The 17,115-nt window shown below is 46.3% G+C and overlaps 1 protein-coding gene across 2 annotated transcripts in view; it reads left to right on the plus strand.

Annotated features, from left to right (window-relative positions):
- Positions 1-16,797, plus strand: part of LOC135371779 (uncharacterized) — a 37,667-nt gene extending 20,870 nt beyond the window's left edge. Inside the window, exon 5 of one of the 2 annotated variants that reach the window (XM_064605739.1) lies at positions 10,621-10,771. In XM_064605739.1, coding sequence (XP_064461809.1) covers positions 10,621-10,742 — 122 coding nt within the window. In that variant the 3' untranslated portion in view covers positions 10,743-10,771. Of the gene's footprint in view, positions 1-10,620; positions 10,772-16,150 lie in introns of those variants that run through there. The other variant, XM_064605735.1, reaches the window with a different exon arrangement.
- Positions 16,798-17,115: the final 318 nt, after the last annotated feature.

Raw genomic sequence — 17,115 nt, forward strand, 5'->3', positions numbered from 1 at the left:
TGGAACCATAGTGGTTGTCGCTGGAAGCACGCTTGCAAGGCACACCTTCAAGTGAACGCTTACAGCGAGCAGCCCCAGAACTCCGATGCCTTATGCAAGCAGCACGGACAGCTGCTTTACGCTTCAGCATAATTTTTGCATACTTCCCAGGGCTGGTGTTGTACACTGCCATTACGGATATCAGCCACCAGGTTCCGAATCTGATCTTGTTTGCTGAACTCGGCCTGCTCTTTGCGATAGTGAATAGCCCTAGCAACTCCAACTCTTAGTCGAACAGCATTATCCAGAAGTAGCTTCTTCAGCGATAGGGGAATGGGGGTTGTTCTCTTTGCCAAAGCAACATCTCGAAGACGACTTACATAGTTTCGAAGAGGGTGGTTGTGACATTCTACCTTCTGAACTACCTGATGCTGGTACGGTGCAGCTTCAAAAATTGACTTGTATGTGCTCGAATCACCGTCAGCGATCAACTGCAAGTACTTTACCCCGTGCAACTCAATGCTGCGCCTGAAGCCTTCAACGACGATATCCTTCTCCATACTGGTAGAGCTGCTGTCCCAGTTCTTGAAGCACAGATGCTTTTTTGGGCTCGACCCTGCCTTGCAACTTGCGCACAGTGTACAAAATTTGTTCCGGACGCCTAGGAACAGTACTTTCTTTGTGCGGTACCCAACAATTACAGCCTGCAAAAACGAAAATGTGTCAGGATTGTATTCCACAAAACTCTACCCCCAATGACAATGTTTCCAGGAATTATGCATTTGTACGCGTATCGTACGAACTAATGCCACGGGATGTATACCACTCTAGAAAGTGTGTTTACCAAAAGACAGCAGTGCCACTGATAGCACCAGAGGGGTCAACTTTTTCCTCCAAATAAATGCTCACAGTGTTCTTTCCACAAATGGTGGGCACAGACTTCCTGTATATCCCGTCCGCCAAGCGGTGTGCAAGATAAATCCTCCTTTTTCGGGCACCTTTATTAAGTGTAGATAAAAATATTTACTTACCAAGCCAGAAAGAGCGTCGTACTTGTTCTTGTATGAACGTTTGCACCAAGCACCATCGGCAACGACGTCCCCAGCCTCCCTAGCTAACCGAGCTTCCTCAATGCCTGCTTTTCTTATTTCTTCCCAAGCTGTTTCGTCGATTCCTTTAGCAACAATATCCTGATACTTACTGTACGTGCTACTAGCCATGCCGGGTATGTCCAGAGCACCTAGGAGCTCGAGAAGGCCTGAGAAACCAGAACCTATAGACACGATACCGTTCACTGCTGAGGAATTGACGTCCATGCGTTGTTGAACAAGTTGATCAACTGGTGCCTCCGTTGTGACTACATCTTTCCTCAGACACATCCTGCACTTCAAACTGAAAGAGCTACACAGACCTCGCCGATGTTCTGATACAATTTCCATGTCAGCCAGGCCGCAACCAAACGGACTATGTACCGACAAACTTTGCAAAGACGAGAAGAAGTGATCAATCTCCACTATACGCCGACCATTCACACTGCTTGTGCGCTAACTCTGTGTCTGGTGAACATTGCGAGTATCGAAAGATGGAGATCGACTGGGTGTAACAGCGGCAGTGATTGGAACGGGACTTGCTCTGGAACCGGCAAGCTCGTCACAACCTGAACTGCAGGGGACTACATTATCTACCTCAGCTGAATCAGCAAATGACGAATTTGAAGGACGAATTTCGCTTGTGCTCGAAGCGAAACAAGCATTCCGACCGGCACCACTTACAGTTTGAGGAACAACACTACCACCAAAGGTTGAGCCTACAAGGGTATCTGCGCGATGTGGAGTCGTCGAAGTGCAACGATCACTGGGAACAGCACGGCTGGAGCATCCTGCATTACCAAAATCTCTCAAATCCACAGGCTCCGTCACATGCCTGCCTCTACCACGTAAATTCGCAAAGTCCTTCTTCTTACGTTTCCGTTGTCCGTAGACGTGACTTCGAGCCATAATGGGTAAATACTATGAACACGCAGAAAACACACAAGGACAGAGAGCAAATGAACAGGACAAGAAAGTTAAAAAAACGCGTAACTTAGCCACGAATTGGTCACTTCAGGACGAACCGCCGAAACCACGGACGCCGATCAGCTGCTGCGCAATACGCGGATGGCGGATGTGTACGAGCGGACTACGTTCGGGCGCTGCGAGCGGACGGCGCCACCTTCCGGAATCAGTGGTAAACGCCTTGGATGCATGCCTGTACTCACTTTTAATTCTTTTTCGGAAAAACAGAATGCTAAAAACACACAAAAAACGCGTCATTTGAATCCTGAAACATGTCCCCGGTTAACCTCAGAAGCGGATTGTTTTTATTTGCTTTCATTTATTTATTTGGATTTTTTGAAGCTGTAGCGACAAAATTCGTTTCTTTTTCTTTTTTAAAAAAAAATTACGACGCTAGAACGATATTTCAGTTCCCAGAGTTAAGATATCTTGACGTCACCTTTCCGATGAAAGTTTCCGCATTCCGATCTGTCTCGTAGTTCAGCCACAAAACCTATGCAAAGTTCACATAGAAAACAGAGGGGTTCCCACCTTCGGGGGTCCGTAAAAAAAAATTACAACGCTAGAGCGATATTTCAGTTCCCAGAGTTAAGAGATCTTGACGTCACCTTTCCAATGAAAGTGTCCACAAGCCGATCTGTCTCGTAGTTCAGCCAAAAAACCTATGCAAAGTTCACATAGAAAACAGGGGGTGGTATGTCCTCTTAATGTAGAATACTGTGGAAAGAAAAGATGAGTCTCCCCTTCAGTTCCCTCTTCCATGCTTCTGCTGATAGCGGCAGCAAGGTTGAAACGACGAAGCTATCTGGAGCAATTGTGAGGAGGTTACAAGAAAAGCCGTGTCACCGGGTAGCTTCGTCTTTTCGACCTCTTATGCATTTTTTTTGTTTGTTTGCATAACTTGACGGAGGACTGCACGGCCGGCAATGTCCATGAATCGTACAACAGTTTTCCTTTTTACCATTACGAGTAGCGCGGGTGTTTTGTGATGCCATAGGATCAGGCCTCAAGCCATGCTGTTTCTGTATGTATTCAGTTTGGAAGAAATATTGATTCACAGTTATCGCGCCTCGAGATCTGAAATATTTTAATGTTCGCGCAGCCCAAATATATTTGACAATCTACGGTTTGACCTTAAGTCCTTCAAGGATGTATTGCTCTGCATTTCACTCTTCACCGGAGCGGACAGAAGCGGTGCGCTTTCTCATTCTTCATTCTATCACGCTCGAGCCAGTGGGCGGATCGCGCACACACTGATCTTGATCGGCACTGATGTACACCCAACTTCAGTTGCCGGGAAAGGGAAACATTTTTCTTGAACTTCGGAAGTTCAAAACTCCTCCCCGCGCGACGTCATCTTTTGAACTTAGTTCTGCTTTGACGAGTCTAGCACCCAGGTGGGGCTAGGGCGCCCAGAAATACCTCAAAACAACAGTGTATATGAAAGGTTTTCAAAACGAGGAAGCTGCACACACTGTGCAGGAGTACCATAGACAACGCTCTTCAGACAGTTTTTTAAGATGAAGTTAATTCTACATTTCCAAGTCTCACTGTAATGTCCAAATATGGTGGTCACACAGTATCGAATGATACCATACCGTAAACTTTCTAAAATAGTTTTTCTTACTCTGGTAGGGGTAGTACCACGTAGCGCATATAATAAACAGGAAGTCTTTCTTATAGCTTTGAAGAGACTCAAATCACGTGATCATTCCAAGACACATCAGTGTTGAATAAGGTACCCAAATATTTAACCGTATTACTATAGATGAGACTTACACAAACACAGTTATCACACTTAGAGTAATGTAAACTAAGCGGCAATGTGGCATGCACACGTTTGAGAGTACTGTGGAATACTGTTAGCTGGGCTTTTGCTGGATTAACCCGTATTTGATTCTCGTGTAACCAATCCCACGCTGCGCAAGCATCCTGCTGCAAGAGGTGTACGGATTCTGCGTAAGCAACATGAACCGTAGCCAAAACTGTGCCGTCAGTATACTGATATAACAAACTGTGTGAAAGCGCATGATGCATATCATTTACATACAAAGTGAATAATAAAGGGGCTAAAGCAGTGCCTCAAGGCACCCCGGAACAAACATCAATCAGGTTGCTGTAGTCTCCACAAATATACACACTGCGTGCTCCCATCCAGAAAGATCCTTAACCATACATGCATTGGACGACGTAAAGCATAAGCATAAAGTTTCTGCAACAAAAGAGTATGTGACAGAGAATCAAAAGCCTTTGATAAATCAAGAAATAAGCAGGTGACAAACTTATTATGATCGAAAAAGCTGTAAACCAAGTCTGCGAAATCATCAAGAAGTAACTGCGTCCCCTTCCCTTCGGTAAATCCATACTGCATGTCAGAGGTAATATTGTGTTTTAACATTGTAACACTGTACGAAGACCGAGCGGGGTCAAAGGGCAAACATCTTTATTCGGCTGACGCCGGACGTAGACTAACCAACTATCGCAAGCCGAACAGCTGATTCACGCAGCGCGCGCGTCTCATATGCCTTTGTCTACTACAAACATGAAACTTGACATATTGTATACACGTTTTCCCATTATAACAGATAACATTGCAAGCAACGGGATTGGTCTATAATTTCCCACCTGATTTTTAGGACTTCCCTTAAACACTGGTCTGACGATGGCTCTTTTTAATGCCGAGGGAATAATGCCCGAGGTAGCTGTTCCATGCAAGATAAACAGCAAACTGTGACTAATTAAGTCATAATTACGCTTGATATCACATAACCGAATATTGTCACAACCGTATGATTTATTAGGTATGCTATTAACTATAAGTCGCAGTTCGGGCTCTTGCAACTGTGGAAACAAACACGTATAAGCCAAATGAGACTTTGAGCCAGTGTGCGGGAAGCGGTATACCGATGCAAAATAAGTACTGATCTTGTCAAGTATCCGTATCCGTATTCGCAGATCTGCTAGTCAGGACACCATCCAAAGCCTTCTTGGATGGCTGGCCTCTAATCGCATTGATGAGGTTCCACGTTGCTTTTTGATTTCTCCTACTTTCCATCCGAGAACGACATCAGCACCTCCTCCACTATTATTTTTTCCGCTTAATCATATCGATTATCTCGTTGCTAATCCATGGCTCCAAGCACCTCTTGGTAGCCTTAAGTTTTTTCTTTGCCGTCTGATAATTTTCGGAAAAGTATTGAACAAGCAGGTCGTTAGCCTGTAGGTGATTTTCACAGTCACGTAGTATGGACCAATCACACTGCACCGAATATCTGTCAAATGCATCAGTGTTAATATGATCGATATACTTGGAGTTCAAGGTTGATGGAGTGGAGGCAGAGTTTGTTTTCAACATAACTGTGATATAATGCACTGATACTTTTTGCACTATGACTCCTGGTAGTAGCGGTACGTCAAGCGATCTGACATTAATGTGATCAAGGCAAGATGATGTTAGTCTATCCACCACGAGCTTTTAACTATTAACTCTTAATTAAACATAGAATTATTAAGCCATATGTATGACTACACCATAAGTGAATGCCCCTTCTTCAAATGGTTCAAATGGGTTCGAGGTTGCGGTGCTGAGCTGGAGGGCGCTGCAGAGGCTTCCGCAGTAGGTTTGGTCTCAGGCGTCACATCAGTGTTCCTACGGAGCGAGCGAGCTGCGTCCATCTTTCAGCGATTGAGAGCGCCTCGTTTACTCGTTCACCGATAAACATCCCCCGCTTGACATACTGGACATTCGAACACGACAGCACAATCCTAGAAATGATTGCAGCTCCCTCACATTTGACGGCTTCCTCGCGTTGCGGATTGCATCCACCTTATCTTGTGTTGCGCGGATACCTCTTGCATCGACGCAAAACCCAAGGAAGGTTACTTCTCGTGTCAAGAAAACACACTTTTTCTCGTTTAACTTTAATCCTGCCTGACTTAACCGGGTCAAAACTTCTGACATTCTTTCATCGTGTTCTTGCACGGTATGACCACTGATGATTATGTCGTCTAATAAAGCAGCGACCCCAGATATCCCCGAGAGCAGGTTCTCCATAAATCTCTGAAATATTCCTGGAGCCGCAGAGATACCATATGGTAGTCTTTTTACGCGGTACAGGCCTCGGTGTGTGTTCAGAGTGAGCACATCCGATGACTTATCCTCCATCTCGAGCTGCAAGTAGGCTTGGTACAAATCTAGCTTCGAGAAGAACTCTCCTCCCGCAATATTTCCAAAAATTTCGTCTGCAATAGGTAGCGGGTATTGATCCGGCAGTAAAGCCCTGTTCACTGTTGCTTTATAATTGCCGCAGATTCTCACGGATTCATCTTTCTTGAAGACTGGTGCTATCGCTGTTGCCCAGTTAGAAAATGTAACCAGCTCCAATATACCTTCCGCAATCATAGCTTCTAGCGTTTCATCCACCTTATCGCGCATGGCGAACGGAATCTGTCTCGGCTTGAGGTAGATAGGGCTTGCGCTTGGCGGCATGTTTAAGGTCACCTTCGAACCAGTGTATCTCCCAAATTCTCGTTGGCACACCGGATATTGCATCCATTTACGATCCATTGACTCTACTGTGTTCACAACATCTACAGAGATGTTCGATGCCTTGAACCAATTTCGTCCAATCAGACTTGGGCCGTCTCCCTTCGCAATCAACACTTCAAGGTGGTGTACATCATTGCCGTGCCAGACTTCGACGGGAAATGCCCCCAGAACCGGAAGAGTCTCTTTGGACCATGTTTTCAACACGGCATTCTTGCGGACAAGTTTCGGGGGTACTGGCCACAGCCTTACGACCGGTTTCTCCCAAACAAAGCGACAGAACTAGAGTGCCTCTACCGCCTTCTTGACAAGAACGCCACATGGAAATGGACAAAAGAACATGATGCAGCATTCCACAGAGTGAAGCAGTTGCTGCGATATGATCGCCTGCTCGTCCACTACGACGTGAAACGCGCACTTACACTCAGTGTAGATGCGTCACCGTACGGATTAGGCGAAATGTTATCACATGTAGTGGACAACGGGGAGGATGCGCCGGTGTGTTTCGCTTCGCGAACGATGACAAGTGAAAGAAACTACGCCCAAGTAGACCGTGAAGCTCTTGCGATTATCTTTGGGATAACCAAGTTCCGACAGTCTGTTACAGGCAGAAGGGTGACTATCTACACAGACCACAAGCCTCTCGTGGAACCGTTCAACCCGGCGAAGCCTACACCTACGATGATTTCACCACAGATGCTAAGATGGAGCCTACAACTAGGAGCTTTGGATTACCAGATCATCTACAGGCCCGGAAAAGATATGCTGTGCGCCGACGATCTCAGTCGCCTTCCCGTTGAAGATGACATTGAGGACAACCTTGTGGACGACAGCGTGCAAGTCCTTGTGGTGGAGGCTATGCAAGACACGTCTTTGACTGCTTTGACTGCGAAGAAGATTGCGGATGAGACCAGCAAAGAAGAGTGCTGAGAAGAGTTACGCGTTGGGTACTGCAGGGATGGCCAAAAGAGGCACAAGAGACTCCTGATTTTTTCAAGGTACGAAACGAAATTTCTATCCTCAGAGGATGTCTGTTACGAGGTTACCGCGTTGTGATCCCAGAGAGCTGCAGACAGCAGCTCCTTCAGTTGTTACACGCAGGCCATCAAGGAGTAGTGCGCACCAAGGCCCTGGCAAGAAGCTACGTTTGGTGGCCGGGGTTAGACCGGAATATTGAACAGGCCGTGGGCGAATGTAGGGCATGTCAAGCCACAGGAAATGCACCGTCACGTTGTGTGCATCCATGGCCGCTGCCGAATAACCCGTGGGAAAGACTGCATGCAGACTTTGCAGGACCTTTCAATGGGAACATATTTCTTATTGCAGTGGACTCATTTTCAAAATGGCCAGAAGTGGTTCCGGTGTCGTCCATGACTGTGGCATCTACGTGTCGGCACCTGAGAACCCTGTTAGAAACTCACGGCATACCGCACACGTTTGTGACTGATAATGCGCCAACGTTCACTTCAGCAGAGTTTGAGGCTTTCCTCAGGAACAACGGAGTACAGCACATCTTATCTCCAGCTTATCACCCTGCAAGCAATGGGCAAGCGGAGCGAACAGTGCAAACGGTAAAGCAAGAACTCCGCAAACGTCAGTCTGGCGACCTTTCTACACGACTGGCACGTATTTTATTAACCTTGCGGACCACTCCAAGTTCAACTACTGGCTGGTCCCCAGCAGAATTGTTGATGCGTCGCAAGTTACGAACGATATTAGACTTAGTGTACCCGAGTCGTACTGAGCCTGACCCTGTTGTCCCAGCTCGTTCTTTTGCAGTTGGAGAGCTTGTCCAGGTTCGTCAGCCACCAGGTCAGAAACCAGTATGCCAGCCGGGGGGAGTCATCTCGAGGGTAGGACGTTGGATCTACATCGTCGAGGACGCTAGGGGTTTTCAACGGCGCTGCCACGTGAAACAACTGTGGCGGGATTCCACATCTCTGGCGGACACTATGCAACACGACAACGACTATTGGAAGTTCAACGCGTCGTCGGAGCCGTCAAGTCCGCGTAGCTCATACAAAGCTGTGGTCTCCGCGCAATCAGGTACAGCAGAGGCGTTCGAAGCGGAAGAGCCATGTCCGGAACGCAACTCCGATTACTAAGAAGCAGCGCCGGTCCTTCCTCGAAGATCAACTCGTCCAAGAACAAGACCCATGCGCTATGGTGTTTTGGACACTTAAACTATTCACAGGAAATATTTGTCGTAACTATGGGTGAAGGAATGTTATGTCCTGATTATCTGCTGTGGTACAATCGATATCTAGTTTATCGTACGCTACAATCAGGTGATGCCGCGCGCCCTTTCCCATGTCTGCCTAAAAAGGACCGAGCATTGAAGCCTGGTGTTCTTTTTCCTTGTAAGCTGCTCAGCAGTATGCGAGCGCTGTTCGTCGTACAAGCATGTACGGTAATGAATAAAGAAGTTCGAACACGACAACAACCGCTGCTCTCAACTGGTCAGAAGGGTGGGCGGATCTCCAGAGCGGCGGTCAGTCAGGGTCGCCCCTATAGAAGGAGGGGGTAATCTTCCGGGTAGCACCGCGTAGGAGCCGGGGTATGGTGTACACTTGCTGTGTGAGGTCAACGAAAGAGGGCGTTCATCGTGGACACCCGCCATGTCACTGCAGTCATGGCGGTTGTGTAGGTCACTGAACAGGAGGCCTGGACCAAGGGACCATGCCTGGACAGTGTCGAATATCCATTGGGATCACTGGTCGGTTGGGAAGCACGGAAAACTGTTTGTCTGGTCGGCAGTGGCATCTAATACCCGAGGTTAAAGAACAGGGCGTACGGTTAGAAGGTGACTTGAAGCTGAGCTTTTATTAAAAGGCACACTCCAAAAAAATTATCGTGGAAGACTGCGAAACTGAAATCGCATTAATGCGAACTAAACCACGTGTATTAGGTCCTAGTACCTGTAGTAATAGTAAATAGTAGCTCCTACCTGGCCCCTTGCGAAGGCGCAGGCTCTAGCCAGTAGAAGCAGGTTCAGGAGGAGCGTTCAGGGCCTCAAGAGAAGAAGGATGGAAACGATCCAGCGGACTTGCTCGGACCTCAAAAAACTATCCCGAATTTTTCCGAAATCTTTGTAGGAGACCCTAATAGTGCAAGCCGATATTCCACGAAACGTTTCTTCCCAGATCTCCATGTGGTGGGTGCTAGACACGAGCAAAGCTCGCAGCGTTGGCGAAAGCCGTGTACGGCGTGAACAGCAGCTGTGGGTCATGGAAAGCACCTAGAAGTGTGCTGTTGTCTTTTGCGTATAGAAGAATCCATACTTTACACAGCGTCCTAATTCCGGTTGTCATGCTGTAACCGGTGCTTGCATACAGAGGCCGGAACTTTCGCAACTTTCTTCCTATTGCGCGATTTTTTTGCGGAAAATCAAATCATTAAATTTTAATGAATATTTTCAACCGGAAAAACCGCAAGACATGTAACTTTCGTGGTCATTTCAGGAAAAATAGGGGAATTATGCGCTTTTTCCAAAATTCGCTACAATCGAGCGTAAATCACGCATTGAAGACGGCAGGAGAGACGTCTGAGACCAATGCAGTTTTATAGAACAAGCATTTCTCTACAACGTATTGAAAAGTCTCGACAGTGTTTCTTTTTTTCTTTTTTTGTAAACGAGATATAATATGTTTTGTACTAAAGGGCATTACGGCCAGAGTGACCCACGTTGCGTGTATTCGGTGGAGTGCCCTGGATTTGTTTTTTGGGCTCCTGCGTGAATTCTTTTACGGACCAAAGGAACATGGATCCAGTTGAGGACCAGTTCTAGTTCAGCAGCATGAATGTTAGGCGCGTAAATACATGTTCAGTTGATCAAGGTTCCCTTTAACTGTCACATTTAAATGTTGAACATTTCAATGCTGGACAACGCTGTACAATGCAAAAATAAGTCTAAGAAACTATTCAGTAAAACATCCATTTCGCTTGTTGGTACATTTCCTTGAGAGAAAACCGGTAAAGTAGACGCGAAAGCGGTTTGTCTCTTTTAACGCTTTTATCGTCTACGAAATTATATCGTTGCAGGAAAAGACGAACATGCAAAAACAACATTTACATGGCAAAACTACTGGATGCGACGGTCATCTTGTGGTGCATGGTGGTCCTTCGTCGATGTTGTACTAGGTTCCAGTGAGGCTCACAAATAAATCCCTGCAGTATCCTAGGATGGAAGCGGATATCCGCAAGAAACTTCCTTGTTCGGCGGAATATGGACGCTTGTTGTGATCTGCGGTCGGACACGGATGGCGCCGGATCAGGAGAGGTTGTGCCATTAATTTTCTTCACGCTAGGTACCGAACACAGAACAGAAGGTGAATGCAAGCCGCTCGCGCGTCTGGCAGAGACCTCTGGCGTCTCGAGTCGAGGTGCGCGTTCGGCGCCGATCTTGCGTTCCACTTGCAATCAGCTCTACCTATTAAGTTTGCTGCAAAATGTGGTGCTGTGCTTGGTGCCGTGTATTCTTTCGTGACGGCTAAATCTATGTTTGCTGTCGTGTATCATTTAGTAGCATCATGGACGCGCACGAGCTGTCCTCGCTACAAAAGCTATGCCACTCCGGTGTTCGCACTCTCACACCAAGAGAGAGGAAGTTGCACGTGTCAATGAAGTTCGGTGACAGCTGTTTTTGCGAGTTTTTTTTCTGTTTGTGCTGTTTGGTGCTGATGGGAAATAACGTTCACTTCATGGAAACTTGGCTAGGTATATCGAAACTAACCTATGGCTGCGTGCCCTGGGAAACGCGTCATTTGCGGGTAGGATGCGGATGTGATAGTGCTCATCAGCGCAGGGCTCTAGCTCACACGCCAAAAACTACTACTTAGGCCTGGCCATCACCTCTAATCCCCAATCTCCGTCGCCGGCACTGTGCACACCGGAAACAATGCAATAAACCTAACCACCCAACATTGCAATACGCGGGTTATGATACACACGAAACAACAACTTTATTTCGGCACAAAAGTGACACTCAGAGGAAAACAACGTGGTAACCTTGCAGGAGTCTGTGCCATAGCATATTGCTTGCACATTGAAACCCAACCAGACCAGGAAAACATGATAATAAAAAGATTCAAAGCCCAACAAACAATGTAGAGCACCCAACCGGATACATGCAACCTGGGTCACTGTGGCCGTAATACCCTGTACTATAAGAAAAGAAAAAAAAGCAGAATTCTGTTGTGTACGAAAAAACACCGTCCAGGTGTTTCCATATGTTGTAGGGGAAGGCTCGTTCTATGAAACCCCATTGTTTTGAGCTGTCTTCTGACCTCTTCATCGCTTGTTTTAAGCTCAATTGTAACGAATTTTGGAAAAAGCGCATACATCCCTATTTTTCCCGCAATGACTACAAAATTTACGTCTCTTGCGATTTTTCCTGTTGAAATATTCCATGAGACCTTGGAAGGAAAAATTCATTAAAATTTAATGGGTTCATATTTTGCACACAAAAAATTGCGAAACAGGAAGAAAATTTCGAAACTTCCGGCCTGTGTATACCAGCACCGTTTATAGTATGACAACCTGGATTTGCGACGCTGTGTAGAGCATGGATTCCTCTAAACGCAAAAGAAAACCGCACACTTCTAGGTGTTTTTCATGAGCCGCAGCTGCCGTTCATGCCTGGTACGGTTTTCGCCAGCGCTGCGAGCTGTGCTCGTGTCAAGCACCCGCCACATTGATATCTGGGAAGAAACGTTTTGTGGTGCGTCATTTTGCATTATTAGGGACGGTTAAAAATTCTCGGAAAAATTCGCGATAGTTTTCTGAAGCAGGCGCGCTGGGCCGTTTTCGCGTGGAATCGCCCTAACGTCTATATTGGTGGCCTGCTGATCATTGCAAGAAAGGAAGTGGAAATCACTAAGTTCAATGGTCGCCTCAGTCAAAAGTTTGACGGGGGGAATTGGGAGAAGCAAACCACATCATTTCCATACATTTGAGTACATCAAAGGACTGAAAGCTGTCGCTCGACCAAATGACTTACATCGATGACATTTTGGACACTTTTCGAACGACGGATGCCAAGAGTGCAACCGTCTCCGTTGAGCCCTGGGAGTAGCTATATAAAAAAAACTACCCGAGAACGCCTGAAAAACACAAGACGTTATGGAGCACCGATACACACGGGCATTTGGGTCATTTCTATACCTAGCTGGCGGAACCAGACCGGATTTTGCCTTTGTCACCACTTCAATGGCTCAGTTCCGCGAATATCCCACTGAAGGACATTGGAAAGGCGAAAGGCATATTATGTGTTACGTAAACTGAACCAAGGACTATGCGCTCACCTACCAGAGAAGTGGGAATAGTTTCCTTGGACGCAGATTGGGCAGGTGACACGTTTGAAAGAAAGTTTTTCAGTAGATACCTCGTTGCTAATGCGGCTATCTCGTGAAGCAGCAAGATACAAGGAGAACTGCGTTCTCAAATGTTGAAGCACGATACTTGGCTACGCGTCGCGTTGCAAAGGAGGTGCTCTGGCTTCAACACTTTATTGAGGAACTCGGAGCGCAAGAATTCTCGCAGCAACCGCAAGTTTGCTGGTTGACAACCAGGGAGCAATTTTCCTTAAGGAAAAATGTGACATCAGAAAGGAGCAAGCACATCGATTTCCAGTACTTCTTCCTCAGGTAAAAGATTGACGAGGGGAAGATGACCTTACGGTACATCCAATCATCTGAGAATTCTCCAGATCTGTTTACAAATGCACTAATTGGACCGAAAACTCTTGAACATTCCGAACGCTTGGGCGTCAAGATACTGACTGAATTGATGCCAGTGCATTAAAGGGGGTTGTTAGTAATATGTAATGCACTGCCACAGATTGGTCACAGGTTTTTGGTTTCGTTTTCCCGTTGCTTACGTTCATCTTTCTCGTTTTGATCGCGCCCGTGACGTTGGCGTGCGCGGGCTTTCCTGTTGCTATTCACTCGTTGAATAAACTTCTTTTCGTCTTTCTTTGGGCAGGAAACGGAGTCCCTTTGCAAACCCTTTCACTGCATCTTGAAAAGTGATTTAATAACTGGGATGAACTGTTATTATTTGGCCCAAAATGACGTAAATAAGGCAACTGCAAATTATTATGGCTAAACGTACACTAGTATAGGAGCTGTGGAATGTCGATTGGAATGGACAAAGCTGCTCAGACGTGGCAAACTGAGAACATAAGTGAGTTCAAAATTATTTTATTTTTTTTACCTATTCATACTTTCGCTTCCGATGGAAGTCATAAAAACAATTGTTTCGTGTCATGCAAAGGTGCACTTGACATTTTTCGCAATAGAAATGGGTCTTGCCTTCACACGCCGTGCTGTTGAATCTCGCCGCCTCTTTCTTCTGGTTGAATAAATGAAAGTCACCGACCTCATCCTTTCGAACTTGTTGCGACGGTCAAACCTCCTTCAGGCAACGTGCGCTCTCTTGCTGGCGGGCCCAACCGGAGATCCTCGATATGATATTTTTCGGCCTGGGTGCAGCACTGGCCTGCAGCACATGAAGAAGTAAAACACAAGGGTGACAATGGATTAAGCAAGGAAGGGAAGTAACAGCAGAACAGTGTCGAACTGCGTTGAATAGACACTGCAATTAGTGTGGCTAGGGTGCCTAGACTGCCCAGCAAACACGAATCTATAGAAAATTTGTAACGAACATTCGGTATCCCGTAGACCAGGATAAATTAGTGCGCAGTAACCTCGCAATGAGTTCAAAGGACACTTTGATAGATGTGGTTCATTACATCATGAACGCATTGTACTGCGCTCCAGAATACTGAGGAAAAACGAATTGTTCTTCTACGTGTCGTACTTTGCGAGATACAAGCCATCGAACACACTCCTGAGCGAAGCCAAGACATCACAGAGCTGGAAGCTGCATCAGTTCCTAATGGCAGCCGCAAGCACCTCTCATGCGCTGTCTCACTTGCAGTGGCAAGGGCTGTGATGTCAGAGCCGCATGAGCTTCGGTAATCGCATTTTTTTCCGCTTTCTTTCGCTGTCCTCTTCGTTGTGAAACTTCTGGTGCAGGTGCACTTCGATGCCAAGAACGTATTTTATGTTTATCCCGGTTAAGCTGGGATAGCCTGTCGTAGCGGCTTTAATATTGCGCATCCTTTATAATTCCTGACACGATCTGCAATTTATACACAAGCAGAAACACAGCGAGGGAATGCACACTGATCTGAAACTCTGGTGTTGAATATGTGGCTAGAAGGAGAGCACAGTATCTTTTGAGCAGTGCCTTTTATAAAAGTTACTTTCCAAACAAAAAAGAACAACGAACGAAGAAAAAGCAGACGCGCATTTCGTTTAGAATGCCCCTGTAAAGGGTACATTAACACGTTACGACGACTGGACTTGGGCGACTGGACGAAACTGGCGACTGGACGAAAGGAGGTTGGAAACCAAGCCCACACTGGCACGGTAGAAAGAGATAACACATACATAGCTTATCGGGTCCGGCTTCGTCTGGGATCATACCTTCCCTCTCCCAATTTAAGGAACTGTCACTTTTTCTGCTATCATTCTGTGGGCTGAGTTTCCAACCTCCTTTTGTCGGATTGACAGCGATTGCGCTCAAGAAGTCTTCCCGCGTTACACTCAAGTACTCCGAGAAGCATGACGTTCGGCTAATTTTCCCAACAGGCCCTGAATATCACTGTCAATCAACATGAATTTAAGTAAATTAGGCGTGCTCTTCATGTTGGTGAGGTAATGACCTTTACTTGGCAAATTTCCGAGTTCAGTTCAGAAAAATTTACAAAATTAAACTTAGGTTATATGATATCCACACCGCAAGAGGTGGCAAAAACTAGTAAGAACAAATGCCGTTAACCGCATGATTCTAGGTGGCGTAGTTTTTTAATTAGAATTCAATGACACGATTTCTGGGACACGATGTAGACCGGAGATAGAAAACCCGAAGTCAGGCTAGACCGCAACAGGAGAACCGGAAGTTGAGTTGGACCGGAAATGCATACCGGGAGTCAAGTATAGACGGGAAGCGAACAACCGGAAGTCGACAACCGAAAGTTGGGTTTAGAACAGATTGGTGTACCCGGAAGTCAAGTATGGACCGGAAAAGGCGCTCAATGCTTACGCATTTATCTCGCATTTACCGCTCAATCGCCGCTGAATTTTTTAACCTCTAAATAGAAGTATCGGACGTGTAACCTCTACGATATTTTGAAATCTACGTCTATTATAGTGGTTACATGTCGCTAACGGTTACAATAAAGGGGGGATATGTTTATTGAAAAAAAAACGAGGAAAGGTTAATCAATAAAGGGCTGTTCTGAGTAGGTCATGCTCTACGAGACTGCTCTTTTGAAGTGGTCTGAAGTGGACAAAGTTATTCCAAGGAGCGACAACAGTGACGCCATTTATTCTCATGCTTGTCTTGCTACGTACAGCACTGAAAATTCTTCGTGATAGTTCAAATATATCAGAGAAACTGATTGCACCCTGAGGAACCCATAACAGCGTTCTTTCTCTTTATTTTCGTTTTGCGTGTTGCTCGTATGACGTTACTGATACGGGAATGCCTGCGAATGTATTTTCAGAGTGCAGGATGTGGACGCCAGTAGAATCAGCAAACGGTACTTTGGGAGACTGCGAGGAGAACTACAATGCTTTACAGTGCATGACAGAAGAAGAGCCGTATAACATGGGCAAGGCAGAAAAAGGCCATTGCCCCTTGCCAGTCGTATATGATACATAATACTCTAAAACACTTTTTTTGTGCATTTCGTGGTGCACAGTTATGATTGACTCCAATAACCTTTCAATAAACCAATAATCAAAAAGTTCCTGTTCCGTTCCTTCCGAAGCTGAGCAAGGCAGTATTAGTGCTTGCGGGTACCCGCATTTTACAGCAAAATAAAGATTAGTGTCTCTATTGACATCTGGCTAGGGGAAACATAATTCAGAGCACGCCATGAATCGAAAATTCTGTCAAAAGTGCGCCATTGGTCGCATTGCTCTGCCTTTATCTACTGTGTCTTTAATCGTCGGACAACTCTGGATGACATAACTTCGTAAGAAAGTTTGCATGCTGAAAAGTAGAAACGTTCGTAACATACAATTCTTGCTATGGAAACTTTTCTCTTCAAATACAATAACCGTGGACGCACGGCACAACGATAGACTGTGTGTTCACGAGAAGTGTTGAGTAGAGTCCTGCACGGGCCCGGGCCCCCGACCCGCCCCGCGGGCCGGGCCGGGCTTCTTATATGCTGCGTGCTTCGGGCCGGGCCGAGCCCGTGCCGATAAGATACGATGGCACCGCGGCCGGCAAAATACCCCACCAACGCGGGTCGGGCCGGGCCGGGCCAGGCCCGGGCCGACAAACATGTTTCCAAGAGTCCAGTTAATTCTACAGAATGGAGGACTATTAGTTCATATCATCACGCGCTTGCGTCATTCCTGTGCATACATTTGCAAATACAAGCAAATCACACCGCAATCTGCGTATGATTCGACCCTCTAGAACATTCTCAAAGCCACTTCACATTGCTCCTCACTCCTC

This window comes from Ornithodoros turicata, chromosome 1, assembly GCF_037126465.1.
Source record: "Ornithodoros turicata isolate Travis chromosome 1, ASM3712646v1, whole genome shotgun sequence".
Lineage (NCBI taxonomy): Eukaryota > Metazoa > Arthropoda > Arachnida > Ixodida > Argasidae > Ornithodoros > Ornithodoros turicata.